The sequence below is a fragment of the Pteronotus mesoamericanus genome, unplaced genomic scaffold, assembly GCF_021234165.1.
Source record: "Pteronotus mesoamericanus isolate MK-2021 breed Mesoamerican mustached bat unplaced genomic scaffold, CSHL_Meso_final scaffold_167, whole genome shotgun sequence".
NCBI lineage: Eukaryota > Metazoa > Chordata > Mammalia > Chiroptera > Mormoopidae > Pteronotus > Pteronotus mesoamericanus.
The window spans coordinates 21,141,643-21,162,281 of NW_026555308.1; the positions used below are offsets into that span (position 1 = coordinate 21,141,643).

General features: G+C 45.2%; 1 protein-coding gene across 2 annotated transcripts; it reads left to right on the forward strand.

Moving 5' to 3' along the window:
• Positions 1 to 685: 685 nt before the first annotated feature.
• TBL2 (transducin beta like 2) lies at positions 686 to 8,941 on the forward strand. 2 transcript variants are annotated; one of them, XM_054589731.1, is made up of 7 exons: positions 686 to 851; positions 2,360 to 2,490; positions 2,757 to 2,941; positions 3,426 to 3,577; positions 4,281 to 4,407; positions 4,765 to 4,917; positions 5,158 to 8,941. In XM_054589731.1, exons 1-7 carry the CDS (start codon positions 722 to 724, stop codon positions 5,618 to 5,620), a joined length of 1,341 nt encoding a protein of 446 aa, XP_054445706.1. In that variant the 5' UTR covers positions 686 to 721; the 3' UTR covers positions 5,621 to 8,941. The 2 variants fall into 2 exon arrangements, with proteins under 2 accessions (XP_054445706.1, XP_054445707.1); XM_054589732.1 differs by lacking the exons at positions 686 to 851; positions 2,360 to 2,490 and having other exon boundaries at positions 2,855 to 2,918.
• The last annotated feature ends 11,698 nt before the right edge of the window (positions 8,942 to 20,639 follow it).

Below are 20,639 nucleotides of genomic sequence, written 5' to 3' on the forward strand. Positions count from 1 at the left end.
ACAGATTGTATCAATGCCAATTTCCTGGTTTTGCTATGCAGTATATTTATGTAAGACGTTACCATTGGGGGAAACTGGGTGAAGGGTACATGGAACCTTCCCGTTCATTTTTCCAACTCCCTGTGAATCTTCAATTACTTCAAAATACGAAAAGTCTAAATTAAAAAAAATCACCTTTTCAACTTCCACTCTACTCCCCACCCCCCACCCCCGCCGCCACCCTTAAGTCCAGGCCCTTATCAACTCCCTCTTGGATCCAAAAGAACACCTCCTGGCTTTCTAGAGAGAAAGGAAGGAGATGAGAGGGAAAGAAACACTGATGTGTGGTTGCCTCTCGCACGCCCCCAAATGGGGACCTGGCCGACACGCAGGCCTGTGCCCAGACCCCGAAGAGAACAGGTGACTCTTTGGTTCACAGGCCCGCACTGAACCCAGCGAACCACACCAACCAGATCAGCATTCCTCCTTCTTTTCTGAGGCTGTTCCACACTCTAACTCCAGGACTATACTTTCTCTTCTCCATTAGTAGTAAACACCCGTCTGAATTTCCTGAAGCTCAGAAAACTTTCCCCAGGCCCCGCCCCTCGGGCTCTCCAATGGTCAGGACCCGCCCCTCAAGAGGCTTTAACGGTCAGGCTCCGCCCCACGTGCGTGCGCGGCTCCGCCACAACGTGCAGACGCCCGCGTAGCCTGAGGCTGAGGTGGCAACATCTCAGCCAGCATGGAACTACCGCAGATGCCGGAGCTGATGGGACTGTCATTGTTGCTCGGGCTGCTGGCCCTGGTGGCGACGGCGGCGGTAGCGCGGGGGTGGCTACGCGCAGAGGAGGAGATATGCAACCGGTCCGCCGGTTAGTGGGACCGTGGCGGGCAGGGGTAACCCACCGGGACCTCGCTTCCTACCTCCCAGTGGTCCGACGGGCGGTCTGGGCCCGCGGGGGTGTCGGGTCCCTCGGGTCCTCAGTTTCTCCTCTTGGGGAATGAACTTTGCTTTTCGACAAGAGATGCCGCCTGGCCCGGCGGGTTGCGCCCCTTCGGGAAGACTAGTTAGAACCCGGGTCCAACGCTGCGGCTTTCTTGGTGCCACTTTTGCCTTTTGAGTCTCAGCTTGTCCTCGGGGTTGCTGCGAGGCCGCTTCTAAACTCCCAAACGCGCAGTTTGTTCGTTATTCTATGAAAATGGGCGGGGAGATGAGGGAGCGGGCCGACATTCACTTGTAAGCACCCTGACTTAGCTCCCTGATTTATTGTGTACCTACTACCTCAATAGGCTTTGGGACCTTTTCCTTTAGGGAGTCCACTCTGGGGTAATGGAGAAGAACATCTAAAAATGTAAGGGAAAAATATAGTGTAGTATGTTTCCTCGAAGAGGTCAGTACTAGAAACAGGAAACCCAAAAGTGGGAGTGATCAGGCCTGCTTTTTTGGTGGTGGTGAGGTGGGTGTCAAGGAAATCTTCACTGATCGTAGGCCACACGTGACATGTCTTAGAGCATAGATACGTAAGAGTTTGCCAGGAGGCCAAGAAAGGAAAAACGTTCCTGGCAAAGGCAAAATGAACAAGGCAAGGAGACCTCAACATCATTTGGTATGACTTTAGTGGGAGGTGAGAGACAAGGCGCGGGGTAGGGTAGAGTAGTGGGGGTCGTTAGACAAAGCTGGAGAGGTAAGCAGAGGGCAGATTGTGGCCATCTTTGCACTTGGAACTCAGGAGTTTTTTTTTTCCTGTAGGAATTGAGGAGTGTCTGCAGTGATCTAACACATGCTGACTTTGTGCCTGGTCTGATTCTCAATTAAATTAGCAATTTTATGCAAAAGTGATCTGTACCATTTCTGGTGCAGGGTAACTCAATGCATGTTAACTGCCTCTCATCCTCAGTTTTCTCTGAGTCCTTTGAGCCTTTAATGCTTGTTTTGGGTATTCTACTTGTCATTTTGTATGTATTATCAAATTCTCACAACTTTAAGGAAACCAAGGCCCAAAGCAGTTGAGTAACTTACTCAAGATTGGGGCTGCCAGGTTCAATTGTGCACAGTATTCTCTATGTAGGGATGTCTGGTCGAGGACCTGCACTCCTCTGGCCATGCTGTGTACCCACTGAGCTGTACCAGCCCAGACAGGGCGCCTTTTCTAATTTGCAGTGGGGTACTATATGTACTAACAGCAGGCAGCCTCCTCAAGATCACAGTCCAAACCTAAGTCTGATTCCAAAGCCTCTGTTTTTGCCTGTATCACTCTCTTGTTGAGAACAGGGTCCATATCTGGTCATCTCTTTTGGCACCTAGGCCAACTATAGGGGGTCAGTAAATGCTTACTGAGTGAGTAATGAAATGGATGGATGATATGGCCCTTCCTTATAGGCCATAAAGCAAATGGCTTGCCACTTGACAAGTCCTTGAAATTGAAGAAACAGAAACAGCAACAGCGTATTCGCAAGGAGAAGCCTCAACAACACAACTTCACCCACCGCCTCCTGGCTGCAGCCCTGAAGGTACATACATGGGTACCATACACAAAATATCATGCAAAGACTCATGCCCCCACACAAACTTTTCCTCTATAGTATTCTTTGCATATTACAGACCCCTTGGTCTCTGACCAAAGTCAACCTGGATGTCCCATTCTATCCCTTCTCATTACATCCCATCAGCATCTTGCTGTTAATTCAGGCAACAGGGCCCTGAGGTCATGGCTACACATTGGGGTTCCCCATGTGCCTAAGGGTATCCTGTTCACACATGCAACCTTTCCCCCTAGAGCCACAGTGGGAGCATATCTTGCATGGACTTTAGCAGCAATGGCAAATACCTGGCCACCTGTGCAGATGATCGAACTGTCCGCATCTGGAGCACAAAGGACTTCCTGCAGCGGGAGCACCGCAGCATGAGAGCCAATGTGGAGCTGGATCATGCCACGCTGGTGCGCTTCAGCCCTGACTGCAGGTGGGACAGGAGGGAGCTTCAGGTTTACCTGCAGAAGCCCTGCCCCAGGCTTATAGCCTTCCCATGCCTGGTTTGGGATAGTGAGGGGGGCACTCAGGATCTCCTTTTGAGCAGCAGAAAGACAGCATCCAGACAGATAGAGCACTGCCTGGGGCTCCCTAGAGCAGTTTTATAGCAAATTATATATGCATTTATATAGCAAGGAAGCAACTAGGGAAGTACTAAAGTCTGGCTTCCAGATTAGTCTTGGAAGCTATATGATTTTCTAAGCCCTAGAAAGAAACCAAAGGAGCAAAAACTATTAAGAGTTCTATCTAGTGGGGAGTTTTAGATTTTGAACCAAGGGGTTAAGTTATAATACTGGACTATAGGGCGTGAGGGGAGATTTTGATTTTCCTTAGAATCTTGTAGCATAGAACTTCGCTCACATGGGCCTCCATGTCCAAATGAGTGAGTGACTGACTTCACTGCTCCCCATCTTTAGAGCCTTCCTTGTCTGGCTGGCCAGTGGAGAAACCCTCCGTGTCTTCAAGATGACCAAGCGAGAGGATGGCGGATATACCTTCACAGCCACCCCAGAGGACTTTCCTAAGAAGCACAAGGCACCTGTCATCAACATTGGCATTGCTGACACAGGTGAGGGGCATTCACAGGGTGCAGCTTGCCCAAGGCAGGAGGGAATGGCTATAGTTATAAATGCTGAATGAGTTAATGCTGCCTCTCAGCATTATGCTCAGCCTCAGCATGATAAAGGGGCTCTGGCTCTGTGTTTCCCTGGAATCTGGGAGCTATAGTACATCCCCAGGTAAGGCAGGTAAGAGCCACATTCATTAGCAAAGTCCTTTTTTTTTTAAGGTTTTATTTATGTACCATATTTTGCTGTGTATATTGCTCACTTTTTTTTGCCCAAATTTTTGAGGGAAAATAAGGGTGTGCATTATACATAGAAATTAGTACTAAAATGTGGGTGCACATTATACACAGCAAAATATGGTATTTTTAAAGAAAGGGAAAGGGACAGAGGGAGAGAAACATCAATGCACAAGATAAACATTGATCAGTTGCCTCTCGTACACCCCCAACCAAGGACATGGCACACAACGCAGGCCTGTGTCCCGACCAAGAATTGAACTGACAAACTTTTAGTTTGCGGAATGATGCCCGACACAGTGAGCCACACCAATCAGGGCTTTAGCAAAGTCTTTATCTGCTTTGAACTTTGTCCAGGGAGGGGAGCTTGGATACTTGGAGCAGCAGAGGCCTCCATAAGTATCTCAGTGAAGACTGACAGTTGGTCAGGTAATTGACTTCAGCTTATGTCACTTCCCTCATTCCTTAGGAAAGTTCATCATGACTGCTTCCAGTGACACAATTATCCTCATTTGGAATCTGAAAGGTCAGGTGTTGTCTACCATTAACACCAACCAGATGAACAATACGCATGCTGCTATATCCCCTTGTAGCAGGTGAGGAAGGAGGGACTTTGGCATCTGGCATGGGTAGAGGCTGGGGCTGGGGGCTAGGGACAAAGCAGTGAACCAGCTACAGATGGTGGAAAGAGCATACAGGGTGGAATCAGGACACCTAGATTTAAGTCCTTAGTCTCTATTTCTTCATCTATAGTTCTTAAAAGGTTGAGCTGGGATACTACATATGTTATAGCATGGCTTTGTGGATGAACCGAGATCATGTGTATAAAAGCACTTTAAAAAATAATATCATTTAGATATAAGATTAAATTTCTCAAGGAAGAGGCTTAATGAGTTTGCAGAAACAAGATGCCCTTTAAATTAAGTTTTAAAGGAACCCGGGTTGTATGGCAGGTTTGTGGCCTCGTGTGGCTTCACCCCAGATGTCAAAGTTTGGGAAGTCTGCTTTGGGAAAAAAGGTGACTTCCAAGAAGTCATACGAGCCTTTGAACTGAAGGGCCACTCGGCAGCTGTCCACTTCTTTGCCTTCTCCAATGACTCCCGAAGGTGAGTGAATTCTCTGATTTCTTACCAGTGGCCCTCAGCCCCTCTTGGCAACCAGGGACTTCTTTCTCCCTGTCTCTGCAGCAGCCCTGAACAGGGGGTGGGCGTGGGGGGCCTGACCCTCACTGACCCTCAGCAGGAAGTAGACAGCAGTGGCTTCCTAGTTGGAGCCCTTGGTGCTGTCCCAGTGCCCCTCTCCCCTAGGGTGTGTTGGTGCTAGAGCTGTGATTTTCCACGCTGCAGGATGGCCTCTGTCTCCAAGGATGGTACATGGAAACTGTGGGACACAGATGTGGAATACAAGAAGCAGCAGGACCCCTACTTGCTGAGGACAGGTCGCTTTGAAGAGGCAAGCACCATACCATGCCGCCTGGCACTTTCCCCTGACGCCCAGGTCCTGGCCTTGGCCGGTGGCAGCAGTATTCATCTCTACAATACCCGGCGGGGTGAGAAGGAGGAATGCTTTGAGCAGGTCCATGGAGAGTATATCACTGACTTGTCCTTTGATATCACTGGCCGGCTTCTGGCCTCCTGTGGGGACCGGGCAGTGCGGCTGTTCCATAATACCCCTGGCTACCGGGCAGTGGTAGAGGAAATGCAGGGCCTCCTGAAGCGGGCCTCCAATGAGAGCACCCGCCAGAGGCTGCAACAGCAGCTGGCCCAGGCCCAGGAAGCCCTGAAGAACCTGGGTGCCTTGAAGAAATGACTCTAGGAGGATGTAGCAGGAAGGATCTGGCCCACTGCTGCCACCACTGCTGCCACTTTTCTTCCCAGCCACTCTCCAGCTGGAAACCTTTTGAAAGGAATATCCTGATTTTTTTTTTAATGGTGACCCCCTTCCTTTTCCTGTTGAAACTGTTCTTACATATTTAGATTTCTCTTCTTGCTTGTTGTGATTTCTGGCCTTACTTGACCTCCCAGGGTAATGACCAAGGTGCTTTTTCCTGGGCCCAAGGAGTGGAATCTGTCTTTACTGGGCACTGAGGAGAGTGGTAAATAGAAGAGGCAGGGAACATGGTCTTTGACCTTGTGGCAGCACATCCTGACTCCCAAAGAAGTTTGTAATTGTGCTGCACATCCTGACACCCAAGGAAGTTTAGGGGAAGTTGTAATTTTAGGAGGCAAAATCTATGCTCAAGTACTAACCAGCAGTGTCGCAGGGATGGGAGATTGGGATGTCTTACAAATACATATCTGTGGTGTGGGTCAGCGAAATTCTAGTCTTAATTCAGGCAAAGTAGCTAACACAATCAAAAAGTAAGGGATTTCATTCTGTGCCTCAGTTTTCTTATTCATAAAATGGACTAAAATCTTTTGACCTCTTCACACAGATGTCATGGGGATATGAGTGTAAAAAGTCCCTAGATTTGAAAGAAAAGTAGAAAAGAACAGTAATATATGTTATCTGTTGACCAATATCATTTATTAACTACTGGGCAGAAGAGGGTCTTGAACACTGTAGTTTGAAACTAAATTAGGAAAAAACCCATCCATTGGGAAGGTGAAGTTTCTGGGATCATACGTTTCCTATCTGGCACTGCTTTAAGTTGTATGGAAGAACCATAGAGTCCCAAAATGAAGTCTTCTTTTTCAGAAGGTTATATCCTGTTGGAGGGGACCTGTTTTTAGTCCATTAAGTACCTACTCTGCTCAGCACAGCTCAAGGCACTGGAGATAAGTAGGAATTAAGACATGATCTCTGCCATCAAAGATGGCTGGTGGGAGAGTGGTACACTTGTCTATTAAGTGCTTAATAGTTAATGTTAAGTGTTTTTTGTTAGTTTATTCATAGCTGTAGAAGACTCATGTAAAAGTCACGATAAGAGGATTGAACCAGGACAGAGGCAATGGATGTGAAGATGAAGTTGAAGGGCTAGATTAGGTATTTAGCAGTTTGAATTTTTGGATTGGAGGACTGCTTGGATGTGGGAGGTAAAGGAAATGAGGAATCTAGGAAGACTCAAGTTTCGATTCATCCAAAATCAGATTCTTATTTCCTTTCCTTAAAACTGGGTGGGACCTCCCTCATTCACCCCCAATTCACATAAATGTTTGAACAAGCCATAGCCTTGGAGTTATCCTTAATTACTCCCTTTTATTACTTCCTCTGTCTCACTACCACTGCTACCATCCACTTCAGCAAAAGATTTTGGTTATACTCCAGATTATATTATATCCTGAATGTGCTACTTCTCTCCCATCTTTTCTTTTACCATGCTAGTCCTAGCCATTGTCATCTACTGGATAATATAGCTTCCCTGTTGGTCTCCCTGCTTCGCTTCTTGCCTCATTAAGTCACTTTTCCACATAGCAGAATGATCTTTTGAAAAGGTCAACAAGATCACATTGTCCCTCGTTAAAACCCCCCCACAGGCTTCCCATCACACTTGGAATAAAATCCAAAATTCTCACCATGGCCCATGGCGTCGCATGTAATTTGGTTGCTTCTTCCTTGTGTGTTCTTTTTACCATTCTCCCAACCACCCCAGCCTTGCTGTTCCTCAACCAAGCCAAGTTATTTCCAGCCTCAAGGGGGGCTTGGGCCTATGCTGTTCCCTCTGCTTAGAAGCAGTTTTCTTTTCTCTTGGCTGACTTGTCATGCTTTTCATAATTCAGGTCTCAGTTTCAATTACACCTCAGAAAAACCCTCCCTCACCACCCAAACTGAAGTAGCCCTCTCCACCAATCACATCACGTCCATCATATTGGTGCATTTTATTTATTTTGTACATCTTAGTGCTATCTGAAATTATCTTGTTTGGATATGTTTGCTTCGGGGGTTTCAGTTTAAATGCTTATGGATATCAAATGGGTAATGTAAATGCATGAATTATGTGTCTTCTAGGTGTAAGACAGTAGGAAGTGGTAGGGATGGAAGTGTTCTCTAGAGGGCATGTGCCCTGGGAAAGGGGCAGGAGTGGCTGCTACTTATTATTCAGGATCCAGCAGAAGTTGCCTGTTTCAGAGAAGCTAGAAGTTGGCAATTTGTTATAAAAATAAAAAAAGTAAGCACTGTGTGGACCAAACAAAACACTAATGTGGACCAGATGCAGCCTACCAGTCTCTTAATTGGCATCTTCTTGATTGTTCATTAACCCACTGGAATGTGAATACCACAGAGGCAGAATCCTTATCTTTCTGATTTGCTCTGTATTCCAAGCACAGTACCTGGGACAGAAAAAGCCCTCAATAAATGAACTCAAGCCATGTCATTTGACAGAAATTTCACTACCCTCTGTGAGTATCCTCCTACTCTTGCTGTCCACTGTTGTTTCATGTTTCTAATAACAGATTTATGATTGATGCCATGGTAATGCTATGCACATGGGTACTGGTGAATATTAGCTTTCTGATTGTCAGGAGAATGGGACTAAAACTCTTCCTTGTATATCTGCTTGGCACTGGCCTTACTCATTGTGAAGTGACCATAGAATGTTGAGTTACTGAAGTCACAGGTCTTCAGTTTTGGTTTCAGCTACATCACTGCTGATTTCAAGAGGTTCACTGACTGATTTGAGACCTTGAGCAGATAGACCATTCGACTGCCCTGAGTTTGTTTACTCATCTGTAAAATGTGAATAAATACTGTCCTGTGTTTCTGACGGCTGAGTGAGAGCATTACAAAAAAAGTCACTACAGAGACTGTGAGGACAGAAAGTTCCTTTCACTAAAAGTGAGCCTGCTTCTCTCGCAAGTGTAGGGAAGATATCTGGATATTAACATAGAACAGAGGCTGCTGTGTTATTTTCATCAAAAATCCTGTGTATGAAGGCAGCATAATATTTTAATATTACTATTTCAACTTCTGTGAGTTTGCAATTTTTCAAAATAAAAAGTTGGGGAAATATTAAAAATGGTGGTATGTAGCCTATTTTATCAATTATCAAAAAATATTTAAACCACAGTGTTCATCAAGGTAATAACATTCATATTTAAATGATTGTTCTTTAATTAGAGATCATAGGAGATAAGGAGGAAGCACATACTAATGTGATGAGTTATCAGTGATGGTAGGTTATTTCATATAGTGCTAGATAGAGCCAACGGTGTCCCAAATTGGCCTCATATCTAGGAACTTAATAATTTGGGGATTCATGTACTCCTCTACAAAATTCTAAAAATATGGGTCTTGTGTGCACAGCTGGTTTCAGCCCACAGCTCTTCAGCTGGAAGCCCATGGATGAGCACAGGTTGGCGTTGCAGAAGCAGCCACAGCAACTGAACGCATGATTCATACACAATTGTGAATGTCTTCTGATATTATGACTGCATTTCCAAGTCTTCATTTCAGGCTACCTACTTGCAGAGCTCAGGGCAGTTGGAAAATGAGTGTGGTTTCTACTTGCTTTTTATTCAGCATACAAACTCAATTTGAGTCCATTTAGCACTCAACCCGACACTGAGTGCTAAGCGTTCAATTCTTACCAAACTGCTACTGGTTTTGCCTCAGCCATTCTCCCAGTAACCATATGTTTTTATTTGGTGAACTATCACTCCCCTGACTCTTGATCCATATGATTTCTACAGGATAGACCTAAATGCTCCATAGTGGGCATATAACCAATCAGCAGATCCCTGGACTTTGCCAGAACTTTAGAAAAGTGAAAATATCTTTCATTTTCTGCTGGGATTGCTTAGTAAGTGAGATGTGAGCTTGTTATGTGTAGTCCTGCCTGAGAATGAAGCTAACATGGGAAAGTAGGTCCAAAGGTCACATGCTGAGGATGCTGTTTAGACTGGCAGATCCAGGCAAGCCTGAGCTTTCCACCACTAGACTTGTCAGTTACAAATGCCAATAAGTTCCTGTTTATGATTAAGTCAATTTGAATCTAGATACTCAGACTTGCAACCAAAAAAGCCTTAACATTAGTATTATTAGTACATTGTCCAAGGCACATAACCAATAAATGGCATGACCAGAGAGTTAAATTTAGGTCTGTCTGGTACTAAGGTACATATCTTTAACTACCAGGCTCATCTCCAGAGGCAAGAATATAAGTGGAGGCCCATATGCCACATCTTAATATCTAAAAGTTATAAATCAATCTCAGCTCAAGGATACTGTATTCTGTTTTGATAGGTACTGGAAGGCCATCCTGGAAGGCCAAGGTTGAATTTAGAATTCTCAAACTCAGGTCTGCCACAATATGGTGTCAAAGCAGGCCATCCTATGGTCAAGGCCTGTTTCCCTTTTCTTCCTACATGCTTCTTTCCCACATTGCAAGGGATACCCCAGCCTACACCTCCCAAGTGCCATCAGATCCCTGAAGCCGCCCACCACTTAATGCACCATGGCAGCGCTGCCTTTGTAGAAATGGATGTAGGGGAGGCTCGCACAGGCCCTGGAAGCAGGTTTGGGTCTGCTGGGGCAGGGATTCCAAGGTCTTGGGTACCTGGACCAGGGTCTAGTGGGTGAAGTGGCAACACAAGCTCAAAGTGGTCACATTTCCCTCATCCTGCCAGGTCTGCCTCCTGGAGAGGGGCATGGCAGGAGGAGGGCCAAGACAAGTCCCTCCAGGAGTCCTCTTGCCCATGTCTAACACCGTTAACCTCTGTTAACCAGTCTCCATTTTGTCCCCCTGCAGTTTCAAGTTCACTATACTAAGCTCGCCTTAATACACCAGAAATACAGTATTGTGAGTTTCTAGAGATTCAGCCAGGTATACCTTGTATATGTTCTTAACTGGTACCTGTGCCCTGATAACGGGCTCTCTGTTTTCTTCTTTAAGTTCTTTCAAGTATTGCACAGACAGGCCACAACCAGGGTACCAGTATGGAAACCGTCATTCCTCCATCACATCCCAGGATCAATCTGACAGGTTAAGAAGGAAGCCAGGGGAGCTGAGCATACCAGCTTTCTATCTAACAAACTGACATAACTTGTCCTTCTGCTTTCATTATAGATGCTGTCACTGCAGCAAGTGAACTCAGCTTTTTCACATTTAAACATTTCAGACTGCTTACTGACTTGTAAATTATGCTAGCTAATTGAGTAGCAGGGTTTCTTTTGTTTGTTTTTGTAAAAAATCTCAGCTAAACTTCTTACTGAATACCCTGTTTTAACCTCTAATCCTCTCTTCTACTATTTTTTTCTTCCTTAATGGCACCCTTCTGACACAGCTGAAATATTTGATAATAATGGCAAACATTCATGGGGTGCTCATTATAATTCAGACACTGTCCTCAGAGGTGTAGTAATAACCCATTTCACCCTCCCAGCAGTTCTATGAGAATAGGTACTACCATAACTTTCAGATTACCAATAGGGAATCTACATAATTGCCAAGGTCACTTAGGAGGTGCACAACTGAGCTAGGATTCAAACCCATGGACTCCAGGTTCAAAGAACTCAGGTTCATAAGTTCTCAAGCTGTGGCAGATACCAGAATCACCTGGAATCTGGGAGTATCTACCAAGGTCCTATCCTGCTTTAACAGGCTCTCTGTTCTTTATTATCTCTCAGGTGATTCTGATACCAAAGTTTGGAAACTATTACAACTGTGCTCTTCTGCCTTGATTTTGAATGTTACTTAGAAGCTACTGTCCTGCCTGAGGGTGTGTTCCTATCCCTAGAGGTGAGTGTTTCCTTGCTTGGGCCCAGTGGAGGAGAAACTGCAGGGGAGCCATCCAGGGACCCTCTAGGGGACTGTCCCACTCCGTTTGTCACTGGAAATACTCCAGCTCCTGTCCCTGGTCACATGGCCATCTTGCAACCATTCAAGGCTGCACAGGTTCCCATGGGATTCAGGGAGACAGAAGAATATACGCAGAGCCGTGGGGATGTCTGACATGCCTTTATTCCAGGGTGGGGCAATCCACCCGTGCCACAAGCCGCAAGTCGCGCCTGCCAAACTCCCTTATGTACAAAATGCACACAAAGCCAGCAGGGTGCCAAGATACGGTATAACAGAGTGTGATTCTGCGCATGTGGGCCCACTCAAGGCTAAGGGAATGCTGCTTATTGGGCCCAGTGAGGGAGCCTGACTGACTCTGTTTCCCCTATACCTCGGCTCTCTCAGAAGTCTTTGGAAACTGCCCTTCCCCCATTACCTCAGACTAATTTAATGGCTTCTCGGTGCTTTCATAAGCCTATGCATTCCTCCATCTCTACCCCACGTTGTATTGTCTGTTCCCTGCTTGTCTGGAAGGCACCACATTGTAATGTCATTTATTTGTGTTGTGATTGTCTGGAGGGCAGGTAACAAGTCTGATTAATTTTAGTATCCTTACAACTTAACATAAGGCCAGTTAGTCGAATAAAAGAACTTCCACCTCCTTAGAACCTTCCCTAGTCGCTCCGAGCCTTGCACTCACTGAGGTTCCCCTTGACTGCCTTTCTGGATGCTTCCCTTCTGAAGGGCCCATTTCCAACACCTAATCCAGGAATAGTTCAGCCTTTAACCAGCATGTGATTTTGGGCATGTCCTTTAAGCTCCCAGAACCTAAGTCTGCTTTAAGATGAGAGTCAGGCACAGACTTGGCTTGTAGGCTTTTAAATTACTGAATACATGGAGAAATTAAGGTGTCATTCTCATCCTAACAGTGGGCTCTTACATCCCAGGGACCCCTCTCTTCCCCCTCAACCTGTTTATGAATACTTTCCCAGGGACAGTGTGGCCTGCACCCAGCTCCTCAGGAGCATCTTCCATTTGCTCATCTTTCTGGTGATACTGAAGCCCTGGATAGTGGCATATATGTGGAAATATTTTCTTTTTCGCATTTTTATTTTATTTTTTTTATTTTTAATTGATTTTAGAGAGGGTGTGGAAGGGGGAGAGACAGAGACAGAGAAAGAGAGAGAGAGAAACATCAATTTGCTCTTCACATTGATGCATTCATTGTGCCCTGACCTGGGATCAAACCTGTAACGTTGGCATATTGGCATGACACTCTAACCAGCTGAGCTACCCGGCCAGGGCTATTTTTATTTTTCAATTACAGTTTACTTTTAGTATTATTTTGTATGGGTTTCAGGTGTCCAGCATAATGGTTAGACAATCATATACTTTACAAAGTGCTCCCCTTGATATTTCCAGTATCCGCCGGCACCACACATAGCTATCGCAATATTGACTACATTCCCTATACTGTACTTTACATTCCCATGGCTATTTTGTAACTACCAATTTGTGCTTCTTAATCCCTTCACCTCTTTCATCCAGTCTCCCTAGACATGTATTTATAATTATAATTACTCCATCCAGTAAAGTCATGTTTCAGAGACTTTTATCTTGAGAAAAGGTATGTAAAGTTTTGTTTTTGTATTGTTTTCAATGAGCATGCACTTTTATAAAATCGTAAGATCATCACATGGTAATATGGAAATAATAATAACCTCTCGTTACATGTATTTTCCTAATTGCTTCATAGCAGTTGTTATGAGGGATCAGTTATTATCCCCATATTGCAGATGAAAAACTGAGGCTTGTGGAGGTTAAGAGGCAAGCAAGAACCCAACCCTGGGACTGAGTATAGAGTTCAAGTTTGTTCTTGGTGTTACCTTACATAGACTCTGACCTTGCCATCAAGTTCCTTGAGGGCTGGGACTTTATGGTCTTAGGAATCTGTCCTGCACCACTTTCTATCCCTAGTGTATCACACAAGTGGCACACAGTAGGTACTTCATATTTGTTGGCTAACACGGTAAACACATACACTTGTTGCTCAATAGTGAATGAGCTCCCTATCACCAAACCTTCCTCATCCACCATGCAATTGTGCTGCCTATAGAAATCGCATTAATTTCTGGGGTCACTACATCTTGTGAGTTCACACAATGGAGCATGGGACGCCCAAGGACTAATAGCTCCAAGCAAGGAGATAACATTAAGGCTGCAGAACTGAAAGGCCAGACCCTGAGGTTTGGAGGATACAGCCACCTGAGCAATTCAGCTCACTTCCATCATAACCAGATGATATGAACTTTCCACATAGGCAAAAAAAGTCAACAGCTACAAAGAAGCCTTCATGCTCATATATGAGGGATGAGGCAGGGTATCTACAGTTCATCAGACCCACAAGACATGCTCTCTCCCCTGGTCTCTCCACGACTTCCTGGGATCTCTAGAATCCAGAGCCATTGTCTCCCTATATAGCTATTCCAGCGTGTCAGTTCATGGGATCAATGATGAACATCTAGATTCCATTGTGGTGTTGCACAGACTCTTTTGCAATTAGACAGAGCTGTGTGTTGAGTGCAGAGGTGATCAGTTCAATCTGGGGACTTGCCTCTCAAACCCTCCTGTAGTTCTTCATGCCCTCTCTTCTCTTTTCTGCTAGCTGGGAGCAGAGGATTCAGTGGAGATTGTTGATGCTCTGTCAGGGGTGTCCAACCCATGGGCCGCATGTGGCCCAGGATGGCTATGAATACGGCCCAACAAAAAATCGTAAATTTACTTAAAACCTTTTTTTCCCCCCTCATCAGTTTTCATTAGTGTTCGTGTATTTAATGTGTGGCCCAAGACAACTTTTCTTCTTCCAGTGTGGAAGACGCCACACTGGTGCCAAACAGACGCCAAAATTTTGGACACCCCTGCATGAATGAGCCAGTAGATGGAAGGAACCTGGTCCCTGCCTTGTATTGCAACCATGGATAAGAAATAAATTTATATTGTGTTAAAGCCATGGAATGTTGGGGGTGGGAGGTGGGGGGTTGTTTGTTACAGCAGCCAGACTATTACACTTAGTACAGAATATCTCTTCATATAACCTGTGAATGTGATTTATAATAACAAATACATATTTCTGTCTTTGTCCATGATTCCTGACTCACAGATTCCCTAACCCTTGTAATTTCCTAAGTGATTAGAGCAATAGGGGCTGCTTTAAAAATAATATTTCATTTTGGTTTTGACTTCAGAAATAGCTCCAGAGGTGAAATGGGTGTGTATTGTTATTCCAACAATCCCCTTTCAGCCACGCCTGAGTTATATTAATTCTGTGAATTTGGTGACAGCTTGTTGCCAAGGGAACCAACCAGGTGATTAGAGGGTTGGAACTTTCAGTCCCATCCTCCCCCACCTCCAAGGAAGAGAGAGAGGCTGGAGATAAACTTAATCACCAAAGCCAATGATTTAATTAATAATGCCTACATAATGGAGCCTTCATAAAAATCCCAAAGTAGTCCTAAGCGCTACTGGGAGCCTGAACACGTGGAGATGCTAGAAAGGTGGCTGCTTCCAGAGAGGGCATGGAAGCTCCGTGCCTCCTTCCCCTCCCTTGCCCTATGCATCTCTTCCATCTGGCTGTTCTGAGTTGTATTCTTTTATAATAAACTGGTAACCTACTAAGTAAACTGTTTTCCTGAGTTCTGTGAGCCACTCTAGCAATTTAATTGAACCCAAGGAGGAAGTCAAGGGAACCTCCAACTTAGAGCCTGTCGGTGAGAGGTGAGGCATGGGTGACAACCTGGATTATCCATTGGCTCTGAAGTGGGGATGGGAGAGAGTCTTGTGGGACTGAGCCCTTAACCTATGGGATCTGATCCTTACTTCAGGTAGGTAGTGTCAAAACTGAATTAAATTATAAGACACTCTTGGTGTCTGGAATTGAGAACATTAGAGGAAAAAACAGCAGTGTTTTTCCTAAGCAAGATCTGAGTTTGGGGGTACTGGAACTAGCTAGTGTGGCAGCCAGCTTTCTGTAAATCTGAACTATGAGATCTAAACCACTTACTCCATCGCCACTCCTCCAATTATTATACCTCTTCTAATTCAAAGTTACCCCTGCTGATTGTACAGGCAGATGGAATAGGGGAAAGACCACAGAACCTGAAGTGAGATGTCTTGGGTTCTATCCTGCCTCCGCCTCACACAGGTTCCTCTTGAGAATTGTGGTAAATAGAAGTGAAAGCCAACTAACCGTGAAGTATTAAGAACACGTTACTTCTCTGAACAAATCTGGCTTCCCATTTGGGGAAAAATAGGAGGCATAGCCTAGGATGTCTTATCCAATCTTTGGCTGGTACCCTAAGGGAATCATATCTGCTTCTAGGAATCTCTCCCTCCCCTGTGATGTCCAGTATTTGGGAGGAGAGTGGAGGGGAGGACTTCCCCAACTCAAGCCTGTCCTTCCCCTAGTTCCTAGTCTGGGAACTTGGGATGTCAGGAGCCTCCTGCTTTGCTCTCAGGGGTGCCCCACACTTCTATTAACTACTCAGCCCCTTCCTGCTTTCCACTTTTGAGTTTTCACACACAGGCACCTCACCCCACAACATCTTCTCTCTTCCAGAGGGAAACTTGGGGACCAATGGGTCCAAAGTGCTCATCTTACAGAATGGAGGCTCAGACTGTTGGAGTTATTTGCCTAAGATCACTCAGCAAGTTGTTGCACAATGGAGGTCAACACTTGGGCCTTCTCCCACTAGCTTAGCTGGACTGTCTCCTATGCAGTAGACATAGCTTTAAGGTACTCTTCATGATTCCTGCCTCTGGTGTTCATGCCTCTATCTAATGCTCTCCCTTTAAGTGTGGGTAGGACCTGTGACTTGCTTCTGACCAATAGAATCTGCCAACAAAGGGGATGGGGTGTCACTGGTGATTACATTACATTATATAAGACTCCTTGTTAGCAGACTCATTTTCTCCCTTGCTTGCTTGTGAGAGGGTCTATTGAGGAGCTAGAATGGGCAACCTGTAGAAGTTGAGGGTTAAGGCCTTTAATCTTACAAGTGCATGGAGTTAATTCTGCCAACAACCAGAGTGAACCTGGAAGTGGGTCTCTTGCCAATCAAACCTGCAGATGAGAACTGAGCCCTGATCAAAACATTGATTGTAAACCATATTGGATTCCTGACCCACAGAAACTAACGTTATTAGATGTGTGTTGTTTTGAGCCACTAAGTTTGTAACAATTTATTGTGGAGCATACAAAACTAATATCCCAGACTTCCAGTCAAGATGGCAGCATAAGCAGACATGACCTGCCTCTTTGCACAACCAGATCAAAATTACAGCTAAAATATAGGACAACCATCACTTACAGCCATCAGAAATAAAGATGAATGGAAGTCTGACAACCACATCCATCCAGACTGGTACAAAGGGTGCCGATGTGGAATGGACTGGCCTTATGCCCACATGTGGTGGATAAAAATTCAGGAGGGATATCTCAGGAACGAGGACACCCAGGGTTCCAGTGCCAGAAGATAAGTCCCCACAACTTCTGGCTGCAAAAACCAGTGGGGATTGAGTCAATGAAGGAAATTTCTGGAGCCCCAAGCAGTTCCTCTTAAAGAACCCCCACACAGACTCACCTACTCAGACTCACTCTCTGAACTCCAGCACTGGGGGTAGCAGCTTGAAAGTCACCAGTGGTATACAGGGAGGGAATGAAGTGTCTGGCGTCAAGACGGGCAGAGGCCATTGTCCCTTTTCTAAACCCTCCCTGCACAGAGCCGGCAAGCTGGTGCCATATCTGAGACTCCATCAACCTGGCTAATACTGTTTGACTCACCTTAGAGATTTCCAGAGACTCTACGCCACCCAACACCCAATTAATGGCCCACCTAAACTGCTTTTTCATATGAAAGGCTGGTCTTGGCCCATGTTCACAACTTCCTAAATCTGATCAACCAAGAAATAGCTGGCTCCAGTAAGCCCCAGGCCCAGCACTAGCAGCAGCCAGCCTAGATTCATAGTTTGGCTTCACCTGAGAATCTCCAAGCCCAGCACAAATAGCAGCCATCTCAGATTGCTTTATAGCTCAAGAAGGGTGGCCCTGGAGCAAAACACAGGTGGGGGCTGACCTTGACCTGCACCACCCGGGAAACCCCAGGGCCAGTGCACCCAGTGGACGACTGCAGACCATGTCAGGGCACCACCACCATACCCCTGCCCACCTGATCCTCCTCGGATGGTGGAGGCTGGTGATCAGTGGTCACAGCTAATTCTTGCAGCTGACTGGCCTAGGTGAATCCCTTCCATTGATCTGCCAACAGCAACCACAGCTCAACTACAATAGAAGGGTGTACTCAGACCACACGAAGGGCACACTTCAAGTACCCAGCTTGGGTGATAGGGAAGGCTGTGCTACTGGACCCTCAGAACACCATACTACCATACTACCAAAACATGGAATCAAAGCAGCTCTACCTAATATATAGTAACAAACACAGGGAGGCTGCCAAAATGAGACAAAGAAATATAGCCCAAATGAAATAGAATGAAACTCCAGAAAAAGAACTAAACAAAATGGAGATAAACAATCTATTGGATGCTCAGTTCAAAACACGGGTTATAAGGATGCTCAAGGAACTTAGTGAGGACCTCAATAGGATAAAAAAGACCCAGTCAGAAACAAAGGATACACTAATTGAATAAAGAAAAATTTACAGAGAAACAACAACAGAGTGGATGAGGAGAGAATCAAATCAATGATTTGGAACACAAGGAAGCAAAAAACAACCAATCAGAACGACATGAAGAAAAAAGAATCCAAAAAAAATTAGGATAATCTAAGCAGCCTCTGGGAGAACTTCAAGAGGTCCAACATTCACATCATAGGGGTGCCAGAAAAGAAGACAAAGAGCAAGAAATTGGAAATCAATTAGAAAATATGAGGAAAGAAAACTTCCCTAATTTGGTGAAGGAAATAGACATGCAAGTCCAGAAAGCACAGAGTCCCAAACAAGATGGACGCAAAGAGGCCCACTGCAAGACACATCATAATTAAAATGCCAAAGGTTAAAGATAAGGAGAGCTCTTAAAAGCAAGAGAAAAGAAGTTAGTTACCTATAGGGGAGTTCCCATAAGACTTGTCAGCTGATTTCTCAAAAGAAACTTTACAGGATAGAAGGGTCTGGCAAGAGATATTCAAAGTCATGAAAAGCAGGAGCCTACAGCCAAGATTGCTCTATCCAGCAAAGCTATCATTTAGAATCAAATGGCAGAAAAAAGAGCGTTTCAGGTGAGAAAAAACTAAAGGAGTGAGTTCATCATCACCAAACCATTATTATATGAAATGTTAAAGGGACTTCTTTAAGAAAAAGATGAAAACTATGAACAATAAAATGGTAAAAGGGAGAAATCTTATCTATTAATAATTGATTCTAAAAAACAAACTAAACAAAGAAGAACAGAGGCAGAATCATGGATACGGACAGTTTTGATGGTTGCCAGATGGGAGGGGAGTGTGGGGGAATGGGTGAAGAGGTGAAGTGATTAAGAAGTACAAATAGGTAGTTACAGAATAGTCATGGGGATGTAGAGTACAGTATAGGAAATGGGGTAGCCAAAGAACCTACACATGACCCATGGACATGAACAATGGTGTGGATGTTGCCTGAACAACCACACCAATGGTGTAGGGGGTTCTGGGTGGAGGGGGCAAAGGGGAAAAATCAGGACAACTCTAATAGCATAATCAATAACATTATTTTTTTAAAAAAGCCCTCAAGGTCACCGATTCTGGAGGGACACTTGGAAAAAAAAAGACCCAAGGGAGGTGAAACAGCCATGCAAACATCTGTGATAAGTATTCTAGGTGGAGGGGCTTCCAGCAGAAAGGCCCTGAGGCAGGAGTTTCCCTGGATGTTTTTTAGAGTTGTAGGAAGTAAGGTCAGAAAATTAATGAACATAGGTGTGGGGACAGATGGGGCATTATAGGTCACTGTAGCTTTTACTGAGAAGAGGAAGCCACTGCCTCTAATGCAAGTTGCTCAAGGCAGAGGTCTGGCCTGGCTCACCTCTGCATTCTCTTCAGCATCTAGCGCAAGACTTTCCACTAGAAAATGTCAAGGTGCAATTTTTTAAAAATAAAAGTATGTCAAAAGATGGCATTTGTGTGGCCTGCAGGGCATATAGTTGTTAGGTGCCCATTTTGGCCTCTTAGACAGAGAGCTCCAGTGCAGCTAAGGTGGGGAATATAGGGCCAGGTGAACAAATGTGGACAGAAAACAGGTGGATCACTAGGTCTTTGGAGCTGGGGCTTGCCAAGGAAGGTGATTGATTGGCAGGCCGGGCTGGTGGACAGATGGGTGAAGGAGGCCAGTGCAGCCAGGAGGGGCAGTGGGCTGTGTAGTAGACAGCCTTAGGAAAGCCTGTCAGGAGGCTGGCCAAGATGTGGAAATGAGAGGTTAGACGTGTAACTTGCCAGGTGTTGGGCTATGTGCCTAGACCGGGGGAACCTATTAATAGAACTGGAGAGGTCTATAGAGTTGGCCTCTCTCACACTTACCATGTTATGCCTTGTGTCTTACTTCCCTATTACTTTTTCTTTCTTCTCACCTCAAGGGTAGGGAGCGTTTTACTCATCTGTGCATGATTCAGTGTCCACTGCTGCAGGGCATATAGCAGGTGCTAGGGCAGTGCTTGTTTATTTTGGATCCACTGGGTTTGAGAAACAGGTGTGCCTGCCACCTTTTATCCCCTTATTTCTAGAATCATTCCTTCCTCCACATGTTGGTTCAACAATTCCACTCCTCAGCCAGATGCTATTCTTGGGCCTCTCACTAGCAAAACAACATATACTTATTAAGCCATGATATTGGTCAATCATGAAAGGCTGAACAGAGGCTGTGTCAAGTTCAGGGTTAGCTAGACATTTCTCTGGGGCACACAGGAGGGAAGTTTCTCTGTAGGTGAGAGAAGTAGCTACTACCAACCAATGTAAACTGTCACTTGCTTCATCTTCTGAATCAGCTGCTACAGGACTCTCCCTCCATACTACTGCAGGCATCAATAAATGCCTGTGGTGGGAGCTGCACCGAATATGCAGCATTCACCCAT

What these genes read in the sequence shown, in the direction of transcription:
- TBL2 (XM_054589731.1), top strand. Translation starts at nt 722, where the DNA reads ATGGAACTACCGCAGATGCCGGAGCTGATGGGACTGTCATTGTTGCTC. An exon ending in GATATGCAACCGGTCCGCCG is followed by an intron (nt 852 to 2,359) that starts GTTAGTGGGACC and finishes CCTTCCTTATAG; the next exon opens with GCCATAAAGCAAATGGCTTG. An exon ending in TTCTCCAATGACTCCCGAAG is followed by an intron (nt 4,918 to 5,157) that starts GTGAGTGAATTC and finishes TCCACGCTGCAG; the next exon opens with GATGGCCTCTGTCTCCAAGG.